A 16,114-nucleotide genomic window follows, 5' to 3' on the forward strand; every position below is an offset into this window, starting at 1 on the left:
GCCGCTCCGTGCCTCAGTTTCCCCAACTTTGCTTAGTGTTGTGGAAGTTCACAGCACGACTGTGTCCATGGGACTGAGTGTTCCTCTTGGAGGTCCCTGCATTACAGCCCCATTCTCCATCGAACTGCAGCTGGGGGGGTGTGGGGAGGGGGATCAGGCCTGACCCCCCGTCAGAGTGACGCTGCTCAGCCCCGTAACTGCAGCCTTTGCTCCACAGAACTTCCTCCGGTGCCAGAACAACAAAACCAACTACAACCTGGTGTGTGAGACGCTGCAGTTCCTTGACATCATGTGCGGCAGCACCACGGGGGGGCTGGGGCTGCTGGGGCTCTACATCAACGAGTACAACGTGGCCCTCATCACCCAGACCCTGGAGACCCTCACCGAGTACTGCCAAGGGCCCTGCCACGAGAACCAGGTCTGTGGGGATCCCTGCAGGTCCAGGTCATTCCCAGTGGGGCTGGGGGGGTTTCACCACTGGGCAGGGACCCCCAAGGGAGGATTTGGGGGGAAATGTGTGGGGAAGCAGCAGAGACAGGGTCAGCTTTGCGGTTCAGGTTATGAACAGGAGCAGAACGTGGGAAGCAGAGGATGCCAAGGCGCTGCATGCGTTACAAGCTGCTGCTTGGCCAGATAATGTGGGGACATAAACGGGGTTAAAGAATAAAGTGGTGCAAATGGTGGCCTTTTCAGGGAGGTTGGGGCTCCTGGGGTAATCAGGCAGGGTCAGTGCTGTAGGCAGGGACCTGGGCTGTGTTGGATGGAGGGTGAAGCCAGGAGGACTGGCAAGCATCCATGGGATGATACATTGCATTGCTCCCCCCCAGAGCTGCATCGTGACCCACGAGTCCAATGGGATCGACATCATCACAGCCCTCATCCTCAACGACATCAGCCCCCTCTGCAAGTACCGGATGGACCTGGTCCTGCAGCTGAAGGTGGGCAGAGCCTAGGGCTGGGATGGGGGGCACGTGTGTGGGCTTATGGCATGTCCATGGGGTGTGCTGTGGGGTGAGGTGGATGCTGTAGTGGGGACTGTGCATGTGTCAGGTCCTCGAGTGTGGGAGCACCTGGGCTTGGTGGGATGGGGCTGGTGCATCTCCACTGTGTGAGGCTCAGATGCCTCCAGCACGAGGGAGTTACAGCTGACGGTGGTAAAGGGGAAGTTCTGCCCACTCTGAAGGCCCAGGCAGAGGCAGGGCACAGCTCCCCTCAGCAAGGGCTTCTCCTCGCCAGGACAATGCCTCCAAGCTCCTCTTGGCCCTCATGGAGAGCAGACACGACAGTGAAAACGCCGAGCGGATCCTCATCAGCCTCCGCCCACAGGAACTGGTAAGGGCTGACAGTGAGACACCCCCACTGAGCCCCTCAGCTTCTCCCCTGGACCATTGCTCTTCTGCCTGTGGGTCCTGATGCAGTTTCTGGTTTGCAATCCAATAACCACCTCATCTTCCACACCGCTGGTCACCACCTCTGCGCAGGCATCCTTGCCCAATGGTCCTCCCAGAGCCATTTGTGGCCAGAGGAGGAAAAGGAAACAAGGAGATGGGGTGAAGCTCACTGTCCCTCTGCTGCCTTCCAGGTGGATGTGATTAAGAAGGCCTATCTGCAGGAGGAGGAGTGTGAAAACGCTGAGGTTTCCCCCCGGGAAGTTGGCCACAACATCTATATCCTGGCGCTGCAGGTACTGAGCTGTGACAGCAGGGTCCCTGCCAGGCTGGGCTCCCCATGCTGGGCTGGGCATGTTTTCTCTGTATTTATTTACATTTTCTCCAGCCAGGCTGGTCTCCCAGCTCCTGTGAAAAGCCACCCCCCGGGGTGTGCTGCCCCGTTCCCCTGGGCACCCCATGTCCCCTCCCCTGGGCACTGGTGGCTTCTCACCTGGGCTCACCCGGCCATCGCTGTCCCTCTTCCAGCTCTCCCGACACAACAAGTCTCTGCAGCAGCTCCTGAAGCCGGTGAAGCGAATCCAGGAGGAGGAGGAGGAGGGCATCTCATCCATGGTATGGAGGGACCTCAGGAATGGAGGCAGAGCCCCTTCAAGCCACCCTGACCCTGCCTGGAGACTCCAAAGAGTCTCCCACCCTTTCTGAGCCACCCTGGGGTTTGTTGTTTAAAATTTGATGAGTTTTGGTATTCCCCAGGGGGACTAAAGAAAGAAAGGCTTATAGTGCCTTTGTAGCCCAAACTACCAGCCCAAAGGCACGTGCACCTTCTCTAACCAAGCTGTGGGGAGCTGTATTTGTGGGGCTCCCCAAGGAAGGCTCAGCTGTAGGGTGACGTCCAGCTCACCGCAGGGACAGGCTGGTGGCCCTGAGGGAGGGAGGACATTCTCCCCTTCCCTTCAGCAAAGGAAGGGCTGAGTCCTTTGCTGTCATTTCTTGCCCACGTACCTGAGATCCCAAACAAGACTCAGCAGTAATGTGATTTCCCTGGGGTTTTATGGGCATTGATTTGTAATTTGTGGATTAGCAGCATTTGGATGTAATTATTGCAGGGAATTGAATGTCTGTCACCTCGGGGAGGGCTCAAACCCCTTTAGGAAGCTTGAATTCATTTGCTTTTCCCTGAAACCTCATCAGCTTCAGTAGATTTTGAGGCTGTTGTCAGTGCAGAGTTAGACCTGGCTGAGGCCGCTCTCGTCCCCTCTCCCAGCTCAGCCTCAACAACAAGCAGCTCACGCAGATGCTGAAGTCAACGGCCCCAGTCCAGGAAGAAGAGGAGGACCCGCTGGCCTATTACGAAAAACACACATCCCAAATTGAGGCAAGACCTGTTTGGCTGTTGGGTTTCCAGTGGACACGTGGCCGGTGAATCCCTCGTGTGCTCCGGTTGCCTCGTGCCCGGTTCTTTTGCATCAGGAGCCGTCCCATCCTTGCGCCGGCAAGAAGCAGAGGGGCCTTTTGCTCTGCAGAGAGCTGGGGGTGTTTGCAGAGCCCGTGGGGATCAGGGGGAACGAGCTGCCCCCCAGACCCATCCTTTCCCTCCCCGCAGCAGCAGGGAGGCAGCCCTTTCAGCAGCCTCATCCCTTCCAAGGGTTCATGCACTCACAGCTTTCCTGCAGCACAGCCAGGGCTGCCTCTGCTGGGTCCTTTTGTAGCGTTATAGACGAGTGACCGGTGGTGTTTGGATCCTGGTGGGGTGGGAGGGAGGAGGGGAAGGCACAGTTGGGTCTAGGAAAGAGGAAACCAAAGGCTGGCAAGGGTGGGATCTGACGGCCCCTTCCCCTTGGCCCTGCTTCCTGCAGATTGTGCGCCTGGACCGGAGCATGGAGCAGATAATCTTCCCGGTGCCTGGCATCTGCGAGTTCCTCACCAAGGAGACCAAGTACAGGCTCTTCACCACCACGGAGCAGGACGAGCAGGGCAGCAAAGTCAGTGATTTCTTCGACCAGTCGTCCTTCCTCCACAACGAGATGGAATGGCAGAAGAAACTGCGCAGTAAGAGCAAGCCAGACCTTCCCTTCGGGCTCCCCCCTGGCACTTCCAGTAGCCCCCCATTCCCCATGGGGGGCAGCCCTGCTTTGAAAGGGTTCCTGGCAGCAGCCTGGAGATCACATCTCTGAGCATCTTATGCCCCTTGCTCTGTGGAGCAGAGCACACTCGGCAGTTTGCAGGGAGTGGAGGTTACTCAAGATCCCAGGGATGTATTTCCTCCGTGCCTCTTAGTGCAGTTCCTCCATGGGCTGAAACGCATCTTGTGGCACGTTCCCTGGGGTTACACCTGCAGGTGTTTTCCCCTGGAAAGCCCTCTCTTCATTTGCTTTCAGTTGCCTTCTCCTAAGCCAGGATCTAGCAGCTACATATGGGAAAGAAAACTTGTTTCTCTGGGCCCTGCTGACCTGCTTAGGTGCTCTCAGGGCTGCATCAGGAAGGAAATCCTGGCTTAAAATAACAAGGAGCTGAATAGAGAGTCACACTATAAATGCTGCGATGCAGCTAAGGGGCAGTGTAGCAGCTCTGAAAACACTTGCAGATCCAGTCAAAACTATCTTAGGAATTCGGCAGGAAACAAGTTTCCAGTATGGATGGGAAATTGCTGGCTGGGTCTCCTCTGGGACCAGAACCAGCGCTGAAAACACAAAGATACTGTTGTTTTGAAGGATGCGGGGCTGTAGGAGGTGGGAGATGGGGAGGAGGAGGACGGAGCCAATCTGATTCCAAGGTGCCAGAGCAGGTCAAAGGGTTGAGAAGCCAAGAACTGTGAGCAGTGACATTTGGAACTTTGTGCTGCTATTTCAGCAGATGAGGAGGGAGCTTTTATTAGTGTTTTGAAGGAAGGTGGGAGGCAAGAGTCCCTCCGAGCTCACTGGCTGTACTGGGCTGAACCCTTTGGGTGTCTGGGAGAACAAAGCCTTCCCCGGTTGGCACAAGTTTGGCTGAGATTTGTGTGTCTGCCTCCTCTCCCTCCAGGCATGCCGCTGATGTACTGGTTCTCCCGCAGAATGACTCTCTGGGGAAGCATTTCCTTCAACCTGGCTGTCTTCATCAACATAATCATTGCTTTCTTCTACCCCTACGTTGAAGCCACTTCCATGGGTAAGTGGCCCAGCATCTGCTGCTCCTCAAGACCAAAGGAAAAAGGGACCCTCACCTTACCTGTATTCTCCCCACCATCAGTCTCCTTTTGACTCCTAAAGCCCCAAATCCTGTCTGCTGGTCGAAGGAAGGGATTGAGTCAAGATTTCAGTTGCCAGCCCTCCCTGTGCCTCCTTCTTAGGGAAAAGTCTCCTCTCCCTGGGCTGTGCTTTCCCTGCCTGTAAATGGGGGACAGCAGTGACAGCGTAGGGACCTGCTGTCAGGCAAAGCCTCCGTCACTTACAGTGGTTTTGAGATCTTGGATAAAAGGTGTTAGAAAAGCGTATCAGTAAGAGCCATCTTAGTCAATACTAGTCTTTGCAGTTCAGCATAATTTCTGTCTTTCTTCCCTCTGATAATCAGCACATTAGTTTTTCTGGGCAGCAGCCCAGTGCTGGATTGGCAGCACACGTTTAATCTCACGCCGTTTAATTGCTGTGGGTTCTTCTCTTCCCAGGAGTGCTGGATTCCCCCCTGATCTCCCTGCTCTTCTGGATTCTCATCTGCTTCTCCATCATGGCCTTGTTCACGAAGCGCTACGGTGTCAGACCGCTGCTGGTGGCGCTGATCTTGCGATCCATCTATTACTTGGGGATTGGACTCACTCTGAATATTCTGGGAGCTCTCAATGTAAGTTCTCTGTGTGCTGGAAAAATAGCACAGGAGGCCGTTCTGCTTTCAGAAAGTGCAGCAAAACCCTCTGCCTCCCATTTCTGGTTGCTCCTCAGCTGACCAACAAGATCGTGTTTGTGGTGAGCTTCGTGGGCAACCGTGGCACCTTCATCCGAGGCTACAAGGCCATGATCATGGATGTGGAGTTTCTTTACCATGTTGGCTACATCCTGACGAGCGTCCTGGGACTCTTTGTGCACGAACTCTTCTACAGCATCCTGGTACAGTAAATGCAGATGTTTTGGGGCACAGAGGTGGCCTGTCAGCCCTGTTAGATGCTGGAAGGTTCTTGTGACACCTTCCAGGGGCTGATTGATACCAGCAGAGAGAACAATTCGCTGTGCTCTAATCTTTGCGTAGGCTGATCTTTCTACCTTCCGACAGTATCTATTACTGTCTGTCTCCTGTTTTTTTTGCTATCTCTTTCTATTTAATCTCTACTGTGTACTTTATCTGGGTCAGCTGGGAGACAACGTGAGCTGGCGAGGGCAGAGGCAGGGTGCATGTGTCCTATTCCTGGCTCTCCTGCTGTGCATAAGTCACTTCATTCTTCTCTGCTTCCCTACAGTAAGCCGGAAAACTTAAATGCTTTATGTGAAAGTTAGTCAAGGTCTGCTGAGTGATCCAAGATCTCAGGATAAAAGGGGGTATAGGTAGGCCAGGCATTGTCAAGAAAAGCACCCCATGGCATTTCTCTGCTCTTGGGTCCTTTCAGCTCTTTGACTTGATCTACCGTGAGGAGACCTTGTTTAATGTCATCAAAAGCGTGACGCGGAACGGACGCTCCATCCTGCTGACAGCCCTCCTAGCCCTCATCCTCGTCTACCTCTTCTCCATCGTGGGCTTCCTGTTCCTGAAGGATGACTTCATCCTGGAGGTGGACCGGCTGCCGGACAGCAAAGCCAAAGGTTGGTCAGCCCCTGCCCTCGTTCGTTGCGTTTTTTTGGGGCTAGAGTGTGGGTCCCCTTCTGGACCATTGCATGAGATCCTGCTCCCTCCCCACTGCAAAAGCACACACGTGTCTGCGTGTGCATCATGGGTTTTATACCCCTGACACAAACTCCTGGTTTGGGGATTAGCAGAGAAGAAAACTCCCTGTGCCGACTTAAGGTCCTCATGCTGTTGCCCTCATTGGTTGCGTTTTTTGGGCTAGAGTGTGGGTCCCCTTCTGGACCATTGCATGAGATCCTGCTCCCTCCCCACTGCAAAAGCACACACGTGTCTGCGTGTGCATCATGGGTTTTATACCCCTGACACAAACTCCTGGTTTGGGGATTAGCAGAGAAGAAAACTCCCTGTGCCGACTTAAGGTCCTCATGCTGCTTGAGAGCAGGGTTTTGGGGCTGGGAGTGATGGCAGAGAAGGGGGTGGACAGCTACAAATGAAGCACGAGAGCAGGGTTTTGGGGCTGGAAGTGGCGGAGAAGGGGGTGGACAGCTACAAATGAAGTAAAAGTTTTAGATTTTAGAATGTAAAAATTTTAGACTGAATATTAAGAAAAATTTTTACACTGAAAGGGTTATTAAGCATTGGAACAGGCTGCCCAGGGAAGTGGTTGAGTCACCAATCCTGGTGGTATTTAAAAGATGAGTAGACAGTGCTCAAAGGTATGGTTTAGTGATGGGTTTTGTCTGTCTTGGGTTGATGGTTGAACTCGATGATCTAAAAGGTCCCTTCCAACCTTCACCAATCCCGGTGGTATTTAAAAGATGAGTAGACAGTGCTCAAAGGTATGGTTTAGTGATGGGTTTTGTCTGTCTTGGGTTGATGGTTGAACTCGATGATCTAAAAGGTCCCTTCCAACCTGGGCAGTTCTATGGTTCTATGAAGTTTTACATGAATTTTGGAGGTCTTAAACTTGAGCAAAAGATTCAAAGCCTAGAAAAGGCTAGGAGAGCAAAGCAACTTTTTTTTTTTTTTTTTTTTTTTAGCATTCAGGGTGCTTTTGGGTTTTGAATGCTTCCTTTTAGTAATAGCAAAAGAATTTTTTTTTTTTTTTTTTTTTTTTCAAGAAGCTTGAAAGCCACAAGAAGAGGCAGTTGAAAAGCACAAAGAGCTTTACTCAGGCAAACTGATGCTCTGACACGGCTGCGGTCTCTTTTACTTGCAGATGACCCCTTGGGGATGCAGAGGAACGTAGAGACCTTCATGGAGTCGTGCAGCAGTGACAAAATTAGCTGCTCTGCTGCGCCCACTGCCCTGGAAGGTAAGTGAGCTCATTAGAAAGGTGGACTTTGTTAGCAGCAGGGTAGGTTGGTTGCCTGGTTTCTCAGCGAGCTCAGATAAATCCTCACCTCTCAAAGCTGGAAACAAACAACCCACTTTCTGGCACACAATAGGCAAGAGACCTGCAAATTTTACGCTGACCATGGCCTAAAAAAAAAAAGTTGAAGTAGATTCAATTTAGTCATAAAGAAAGCGGGAGCTTCAGGAGCACTCAGCCAAACACCTCCACAGCCAGAGTCGAGCTGGAGGAGCTGCTGGTTGGAGACAGATACACAACGAGCATCTGCTCCCAGGGGATTTGCTACTGCTTGGTTGGAGATAGACAATGAGCATCTGCTCCCAGGGGATTTGCTACTGCAGCAGGAGTCATCCCCACAGCTCTGGGTTCTTGGTAACGGTCTGGTGTCTCTGCCCCATCTATGCTCTGGGTTTTTGCTTTTATTTCCCCCTAGAAACAGAGGCTGACCCATGGGAACGTGCCTGCGACACGCTGCTCATGTGCATCGTCACCGTCTTGAACCACGGCCTGAGGAACGGAGGGGGTGTGGGGGACATTCTGCGGAAGCCATCGAAGGACGTGAGTTTGGGCAGCAACGTGGGACCCCTTTCTTCTGCCAAGTCCTGCTGCATTTACCGCTGCGCAGCTGCCCCCCCTCCCTGGAAACCATGATCCTTCCAGCTCTATCCCCCACACTTTCCTCCAGTGCTTTTCTCCTCTCTTCCCCCATCACACCCTTTATTCCTCCTCACCTGGGACCCTCAGCCACGGGCACCGTTAGTGTGGCTGGAGGAGACACACACATTTATCCCTTTCATCCGTTACAGGAGTCCTTGTTTCCTGCTCGGGTTGTCTACGACCTCCTCTTCTTCTTTATTGTCATTATTATCGTTCTTAACCTCATCTTCGGGGTCATCATTGACACCTTCGCTGATCTGAGGAGCGAGAAGCAAAAGAAGGAAGAGATACTGAAGACGACCTGCTTCATCTGTGGTGAGTGCTGGGACCTGGCTGTGGAGGAATTGCCCCAAAGCTCTTCCTCTCTTAAGGTTGAGGGAAGGAAAGGAGTTTCAGCTGGTTTCTGGTTTTCATTGGGTTCACAGCAAAAAAAAACTGTTTCACTGATGGGTCACTGCTGTGTGAGGAGGCTTAAACAAGGACCTGAACTGAGAGGGGAGATTATCTGTATTGTTCCCCTTCTGTTAATGAGGTGTTAAACCCAACGCCACATCCTGGAGCTCTTGTGCATCCATCACTCCTGAGGGCATCACTCAGCCAGTGGAAAAAAAAAAAGCACTATATTACTAAGGAAATAAAATACAGAAAATGTTCTGGAATGCTTTCAGTCATCAGAAGGCATCCAAAAAACAGAAGGAAAAACCCAGTAAATCTTGCTGCTTTTTTCTTAAAAGATCCACTGGGTGCATTTTATGCTCTGAGATGCATAAGCAGGAAGCACAGCTCGTGGTACTTTAAATAGAACCTCCTGAACACACAACTGGGTTATTTTCCCCATCTGGGATGCTTGTCGTGTGCTAAATGCCAACTAATTATTAAAAGCACTTCTTGAAAGTTGCACCTGGGAGAGGATGCAATTATCTGCACTTCCTTTCACACGTGTTTGCTCACTCGCCTCTTCCCTTCTCTCTCCCCACGTCCCCGTCTCCTCCCTCCACCTTCTCCTCCATCACCTTTCCCAGGACTCGAGAGGGACAAGTTTGACAACAAGACGGTGTCCTTCGAGGAGCACATTAAATATGAGCACAACATGTGGAACTACCTGTACTTCATAGTGCTGGTGCGGGTGAAGAACAAGACGGACTACACGGGGCCGGAGAGCTACGTGGCACAGATGATAAAGGTACGTGTCCTCCCGGGGCAACTCTTCCACTATTGCAACCTCCCGGCCCTGGGGAAATATTTGAGAATAAAGGGCTTGACAATGAGAAACAGTTTGGAGAAGGAGCTTTTGGAAAATATTTAGTAACGTGGTGCCTCAGTTCGTTCTTAGCGGGTTGTTTCCACTGGGCAACCTCAGCCAGCAGCGCGCTATTTGATGTTCCGTGCTGCGGATTTAAGGATTGAACCAAGAGGAGGGAGTGTGACTTCAAGGTGATTTCAAGGCAAGAAGGGAGGGAAGGGAAATTTAGAAAAGAGAAACTTCTGAACTTGAGCCCAGAAAGCTGTAAGAAAAAAAAAAAAAGCTGGAAATGGACTATTTGTTTAAAATTTGCAGAGATACAGATGAGATTTTGGAACTTTCTTTAATCCCTAAGCATGGGCAGGTTTAGGGATTAAATCCTACCAGGTCTCTTCCCCACTCCTCGTCCCCTCTCCAACTCCCATTTTCCATGGTCGCCTTTCCAGAATAAGAACCTGGACTGGTTCCCCCGGATGCGAGCCATGTCGCTGGTCAGCAACGAAGGGGAAGGGGAACAGAACGAGATCCGAAATCTTCAAGACAAACTCAACACCACCATGAAGCTGGTGTCCCATCTCACCTCCCAGCTGAACGAGCTGAAGGAACAGGTACTTAACACTTTTAAAAATAGGAACACTTGAGGAACACCTGACTGTAGAAACCTGCTGTCCTTACCAAAATAGACACCCACTCCAAGAAACAGGAGGTGGAACCAGCCCAAGCCAGTACAACTTCAGATATGAAGCAAAGGGCTCCTGCAGCTCGTTTTTGGGGGGGGTCTGGGCACCTGGGACAAGTACTTTTTGATACTTTACTTCCTCATCAGGTAGAGTCCAACTCACAGGGTTTTCTGGCAGATGCTTAAAGCAGCCTGGTCAGTCAGACAGGGGAGGGGCACGGTGGTGAATTTAAAGGTGACCCGGTTTCCCACCTCACTGTGTCCTCGTTTGAACTCTAGATGACAGAGCAACGGAAGCGCAGACAAAGGATGGGGTTTGTGGATGTCCAGAACTCCATGAACCACTAAGATGGAGAAGAAGCATCAGCTTCACCCACCGAGGGACTACACGTACGTGTCAGCTAACGAGGCTGCTCACTCCTGGGTTCCACGCGTGGACATCACCCGCAGAGAACGACGGACCATGCGGAAGAGCTTCACAGTCACCATTTTCCCTAGAGCTTGTAAGCAATTCCGGACCCAGGGACTGGCCAGGGGATTCCTGGACCCACACCGTTACTCTAACGCCCTTGTAGGAAGATAAATTATACAGGACTTTTATTCCTCATTGCAATAACTCTTTATTTTGCAAATGTGGAGGGTGGTATCTGTATCTCCATGCACTACGTTGAGGTGTAGTGTAAGTAGCTGTAGGGCTGCAGTATTTAACTTATTCCATGTGGCTCTTTGCAAACCAGCCACCGTATCTGCTGTACCTGCCCCGTTGCTCACCCCTCTCCATTTAAAGAGTTCTGTCCATCGCTGAGGTGCAGAAAAGAGGAGCTAAACTCAAGGAGGTGGATTTAATTGAACTCACCAGATGAGGGTGAGCATCCCAGCTCGTACTGGTGGGAACTAGTCTTTTGCCTTCTGTGGCCCGAGGCTGCCCGGGCAGGAGTAGTAGGAGTCTGGAGGTTTACAGGAGTTCACTGTGAAGGGGTGTCCTGTGTTTTAGTTTCATCTCTGGTGTAATGTTTTACTTTTTTTTTGTGTGTGTATGTTTGTTATTGTTGTTACTTAAGAACTAAAATGTAAATTGCCTTAACTAAATTAAATACAAAATCATGTTACAATAAAAACTTAAACATGGTAGAGGAAGTGCCCTTCCTGTGCACTCGGGTATGTCATGGGGTGGTTATAAATAGAAATAAAGAACAAGCCAAAGACCCAGGGTGCTCCACAACCCAAAGCTCTCAGCTCCAGCTGTTAAATGTTAAAATACAGTATGATGCTCCAGTCACAAGCTGAAGAATGCTGCCATGAAAATTACCTTGAACACCAGCCTTGTTTTCTGAAGCTTTGGATTAGAGCCTGCTGCGAAAGTTTCAAATTCTTTCAGCACTTGCCAGGAAAACACTGCTGGAACACACGAAAAGCAGCAGCTGGTGGTGGTGCCGGGAGCCAGGCAGGGCCCTGGCAGAGCTGTGCTCCAGACACTCAGCCTTCCTGCGGCCACCCCAGCTGCAGTCCTGTGCCTCTGCCTCCCCAGAATAGACACTGATGCAAGCATTAAAGATTTAAAAAGCAATAAAAATAGGCCCCAGCAACGGACTAATCACATTTGAAATGTGTTTATGGCCCTATATACCAACATGTCATTAAAACCTATCTTTATCGCTCAGATACGCAGCAGCCCTTACGGAACCATCTCTTCCCACTGAGGGAAATCTGCAGAGATTGAAATCTCAATTAAACTCTTACACTGCTCCACTGTCACCACCATAAACAGTCACCCTGGGTCCTCTCCTTCTCAAAAGGAAAACAAGCGTGACAATCAAAGTTATCCCTCCCTCAGCTTCCCTGTTACCAGAGACAGTTACACAGGAACACAATCACACCCCCACGTTTTCACATCACCACTATTGTTATCCTCACAAGCACATTTAAAGCTAACACAGTTGCACCCACTTGCTCTGCACATCTCCTGGTTGTTCCATTTTTCATCATAACCCAAAGGATCTGGTCTAACACCACAAAGTTCTTTCCTCTCCACAACATTGCTCCAATACGGTTTGAGCACAGATGTGTTAAGTTATGTCCTAGATTTCCGCAAAAAATAAAAGAGGGCACTAAAAATGAAGGGAGTATGGCTTAGGGCTGAACAAAAATGCTGTTGCTAAGAGGAATAAATGGTTTTATTCATCATGGCAACATACAGAACTCTAGGAATATATACAGTGGAGAATCTGGGAGTTAGCCTATCACTTTGAGTCCTCTTCGGGTTTCTTGGCATAAAACTTTTCTCGCAGTTTCTTCCATGTCCCTTTTTTCATGTCTTCCATCTGTTTCAGAATGTCTGCAAAAGGAGAAGAGAGAGAGATGGGGAAAGAGGAAGAAAAGCAGAAAAGCAAGGGAATGAAAGCCCTCTTATAAAAGCTTTGCCTTACATATATTTTTCTCTTTTTTTTTTTTTTTTTTTTTGACTTTTCATCTTAATGAATCTCTATTTCAGGGCCTGAGGCAAGTTTGTTTTCCCTTCCAATCAGTTGTGCGGGGAGTCCCTTATCACTAACAACTAATACTCAGTTTCCACGCGCTGCAATCAAAGTCAGGAACTGGAGCAGAACAAAACTGCACTAGCTTCCTACATGGCACTTTATAAATGCTCTGGCTGTGAGTATTTCTGCATCTTGGTACCCTGTTTTATCTCAAAGTAGAAATACTGAAGGGAATTTGACCACAGCAAAACAGAACCTGAGAATTTTTTGAACGATGTAGCAAACATGCATTTCTTTTGCATATCTCCTACTGTCTGATCTCAGAGAGCCCTTGCAAACCCTCTCCTCTTCCAATCGACTTTCCCCCCGATAGATTACTGAAGATCACAGAATCATAGAACTGTCCAGGTTGGAAGGGACCTTTAAAATCATCTAGTCCAACCATCAACCTAAGTCTGATAAAAAAACATCACTAAACCATGTCACCAAGCACTATGTCAACCCGTCTGTTAAATATCTCCAGGGATGGTGCCTCAACCCCTTCCCTGGGCAGCCCATTCCAAGGCTTAATAACCCTTTCAGTGTAAAAATTGTTCCTAATATCCAATCTGAACCTCCCCTGGCGCAACTTGAGGCCATTTCCTCTGTCCTATCGCCTATAACTTGGGAGAAGAGACCGACCCCTGCCTCATTAAGATCTCCTAAATTATTCCAGTACTCCTCATTAAACATCCTAATATACTTGCCCAGCAGTTCTACTCTGTCCTCTAGTCCCTGGTGTTTAGTAGAACTGTTGCAGTGAGCACCACAAAGATGAGAATGTACTTTATCTCCTGCACTGTCTTGTTCTGAAACCGAGCACAGTGTTAGTACCTGTTGCAAGTATCATCCTGCAATCTTCTACTGTCACTCCAGTGAAGCTTGTGTCCTTCAGGCGTGGATACTTCATAAACGGGCAAGTAGGTGAGAGAAGGAGAGAGAGAAAAAGATGTTACTTGTAGTGACCATACAGGAGACTCTGAGCTCATTTTCAGTCAAACTCTAAGAATTCTCAACTATCATCTACATTGGTTGTATACGTCACAGAGACCAAGACGTCTGCAGCTTCCCCAGAGTGACCAAGGTAATGCTGCATCCACCGACCACTTGTTTTTCCATTAGACATTCCCAAAAGCCCTGCTGGGACAAGGCAGCCAAGTGCCGTAGGGGGGAACTCACCCCCTACAAGAGGGATGCTGGCTAATGCCAAAGCTCACCTTGTTTTTGTAGTAGTTGGTGTGGATTCTGACCAAGCTCTCGTACATTCGGTCACAGGTCTCAGGGTCAGAGATCTGGAAAGGAATAAAAGTATCAGACAAATCTGAATTGAAACCTCCTCATTTCAAGGTTTTGAGAAGGACAGTCAAGGAGCAGCTTAGGCGACTTCTCGGCGCAATGCAGGATGCTGCTGACCCCTGATATGCAGCTCCAGAATGCAGATCACTTTCTTTCCCCTCCATTTCTCACCAGCTTGGCCTCCAAGAATAACAAGGCATGTGATTTCCAGAACGGACCTTCAACTCTGCTCAAAAAGATTTGCCAGATCAACTGTGAATACCCTGTTAATGAGATCATTGCTGGACAGTTTTCTTCTCACGTTTATTGGCCGCTGCTGTAAAATCTCTGAGACTTTGCTCAGAGGCCAGTTTTGCCGCTTGTTTTATTCTAAAGCATCAAATAGGATCATGTACTAGGACGGAATTTAGAAAATCCCGGTGCAGGCTAAAAATAGTTTATAATTGGTTAGGGAAAAGCAGCATGAAAGACACTGAACAGCTTGTGAAGGGTAAATGGATTTCTATTTTGGTCAAGTAAGTTGGAAAGATTTTGCTAATACCTAAACCTCTGCGAGGTGCCTCAGGCAGGTGCCTCTGCCTGGCAGAGACATCTATTTTGCTGTGGACGGCACGTCAGCTTGTTTTGCTGTTTTACAATGGGGGCCAACTCGACCAGAGCTCTCCATCGCTGCTCCACGACATCAAACATAAATGAGTAAAACGGATCCCTGAATAAGAACAGCACCAACAGAAACATGTCAGGATAAAGTGCCATGGCTCATCTGTCCTTGGGACGATGGCACAGGTTCAGCCTCCTCTGCGCAAACTAGGAAAGCTGAGGAAAAGCTCTCCTTGTTCAGGCGGTAACGGCTGCTGCAGGAGAGAGGGCCCAGGGACAGACTGTCAGGAGTAAGCACCATCACTCTGCAGGTGATCTGCAGCTTAACGCATCCCGCAGCCACGTTTCAAACAACCCTGCTAATGTTTTAGTAATGACAGCAGAAATAGCTATTAAATGGGTAGCAGAAATAGTATCCCTCACCCTGTAAAATCAGCAAATCTTATTCCACATGAATAAAACAGGCATTAGCCTCATAAAGTATCCTTTATGGTTCTAGTTCTTTTCTCAGACATTCCTCCTGCTGTCTGCCAGAACATTTCCCTTTGCTGTATGAAGCCCTTATACATACAAATTGACATCAGTGCTGCAGGCATCAATTTAGATTTTCAAGATGAGTGGCAGCTTTGGGATCTTGTAGCCAATTGCTGCAACAAATTCAGCTGTCCTGAGCACATGAAAAAGCAATAAGCACTTTCCGAAATGTCTGCTGCAGACTATTCTGGTGACCAATATAGAATTAGGTGCCTATAACGGCCCCTTGAAGTAGAAAATGCTTATCTGGAACAATGTTTTTATGCTAAGAAAGGGCACATTTCTATTCCACAGCACCACCTCCAAGCCTGTAAAGGTCTGCAGCTCAAGTCAAGCTTCTCTAATTTATTTCAGCACGAAAGCCTAAACTCCAACAGAATGACAACTGCAGCTGGAATCGTTTCATAACTGCTATATCCTAACAGTGCATTGCAGTACGTGCTCCACACTGCACCGGAGCGTCATCCTATCATCACGTTAAGCAAAACACACTAATTAGCTGGATTCCAGCACAGCGCTGATAAGTTCACAGTGTTTCGTACCCCACTTCCATAACCACGGGAAGGGGGATCCCCAAAGCACACAGGGTAAATGGTGCAAGAATTTGGCGTGCGTCACAGCTTGTTCTGTGTGAGGAACACGGCAGGGCTGTGGGGCCTGTGTTTTAAAGGCCTGAGCCCTGAGGAGAACGGAGGGAGGCCGGGGGGGTGGCCGTGAGGAGACCCGAGGGAGGCCCCTTTTGTAGCCCCAGGTTTCTCCAAACTCCGGAAAAAAACCCAACCGTGTCAGCACCAAACCCAAAAGGCCAGAGCGTCCTCAAACCGACCGTTAAACGACCAGGAGGGACGAGGCGCCTGCGCGGCCCAGGCTCCGCCTCGCCCCCCCCCCCCCCCCCCCCCCCCCCCCCCCCCCCCCCCGCGCGCCGCCATTTTGTCTCCTCCTCCAGACACTCTCCGAACCCCCTTCGGCCGGGCCCGGGGCCTGGCACCGACCTCACCCGCCTCCCCCCGGGTCCACAACCACCCCCCTCAGCTTCCGCTCCCCTCACGCTGCCGCCCCCGCTGCCCAGGGCCGCTCCGGGCGTGCGGAACCCAC

The 16,114-nt window shown here is 50.1% G+C and overlaps 2 protein-coding genes across 2 annotated transcripts in view; one reads left to right on the top strand and one right to left on the bottom strand.

Moving 5' to 3' along the window:
* The window catches only part of ITPR3 (inositol 1,4,5-trisphosphate receptor, type 3), a 66,091-nt gene extending 54,881 nt beyond the window's left edge, over window positions 1–11,210 (top strand). The window contains exons 62-78 of the mRNA XM_014953606.1: window positions 204–418; window positions 828–938; window positions 1,237–1,332; window positions 1,583–1,684; window positions 1,917–2,003; window positions 2,656–2,766; window positions 3,248–3,440; window positions 4,413–4,538; window positions 5,035–5,207; window positions 5,306–5,470; window positions 5,965–6,157; window positions 7,360–7,455; window positions 7,928–8,052; window positions 8,301–8,466; window positions 9,174–9,334; window positions 9,841–10,002; window positions 10,353–11,210. Coding sequence (XP_014809092.1) covers window positions 204–418; window positions 828–938; window positions 1,237–1,332; window positions 1,583–1,684; window positions 1,917–2,003; window positions 2,656–2,766; window positions 3,248–3,440; window positions 4,413–4,538; window positions 5,035–5,207; window positions 5,306–5,470; window positions 5,965–6,157; window positions 7,360–7,455; window positions 7,928–8,052; window positions 8,301–8,466; window positions 9,174–9,334; window positions 9,841–10,002; window positions 10,353–10,421 — 2,351 coding nt within the window. The 3' untranslated portion in view covers window positions 10,422–11,210. The remainder of the gene's footprint in view (window positions 1–203; window positions 419–827; window positions 939–1,236; window positions 1,333–1,582; window positions 1,685–1,916; window positions 2,004–2,655; window positions 2,767–3,247; window positions 3,441–4,412; window positions 4,539–5,034; window positions 5,208–5,305; window positions 5,471–5,964; window positions 6,158–7,359; window positions 7,456–7,927; window positions 8,053–8,300; window positions 8,467–9,173; window positions 9,335–9,840; window positions 10,003–10,352) is intronic.
* A 1,019-nt stretch (window positions 11,211–12,229) lies between these two features.
* The window catches only part of LOC106894798 (ubiquinol-cytochrome-c reductase complex assembly factor 2), a 4,249-nt gene continuing 364 nt past the window's right edge, over window positions 12,230–16,114 (bottom strand). The window contains exons 2-4 of the mRNA XM_014953718.1: window positions 13,807–13,881; window positions 13,424–13,493; window positions 12,230–12,408 (exon numbers count right to left, since the gene is read on the bottom strand). Of these exons, the coding sequence (XP_014809204.1) occupies window positions 12,314–12,408; window positions 13,424–13,493; window positions 13,807–13,881 (240 nt within the window). The 3' untranslated portion in view covers window positions 12,230–12,313. The remainder of the gene's footprint in view (window positions 12,409–13,423; window positions 13,494–13,806; window positions 13,882–16,114) is intronic.

This window comes from Calidris pugnax, unplaced genomic scaffold (genome assembly GCF_001431845.1).
Source record: "Calidris pugnax isolate Ruff unplaced genomic scaffold, ASM143184v1 scaffold245, whole genome shotgun sequence".
NCBI lineage: Eukaryota > Metazoa > Chordata > Aves > Charadriiformes > Scolopacidae > Calidris > Calidris pugnax.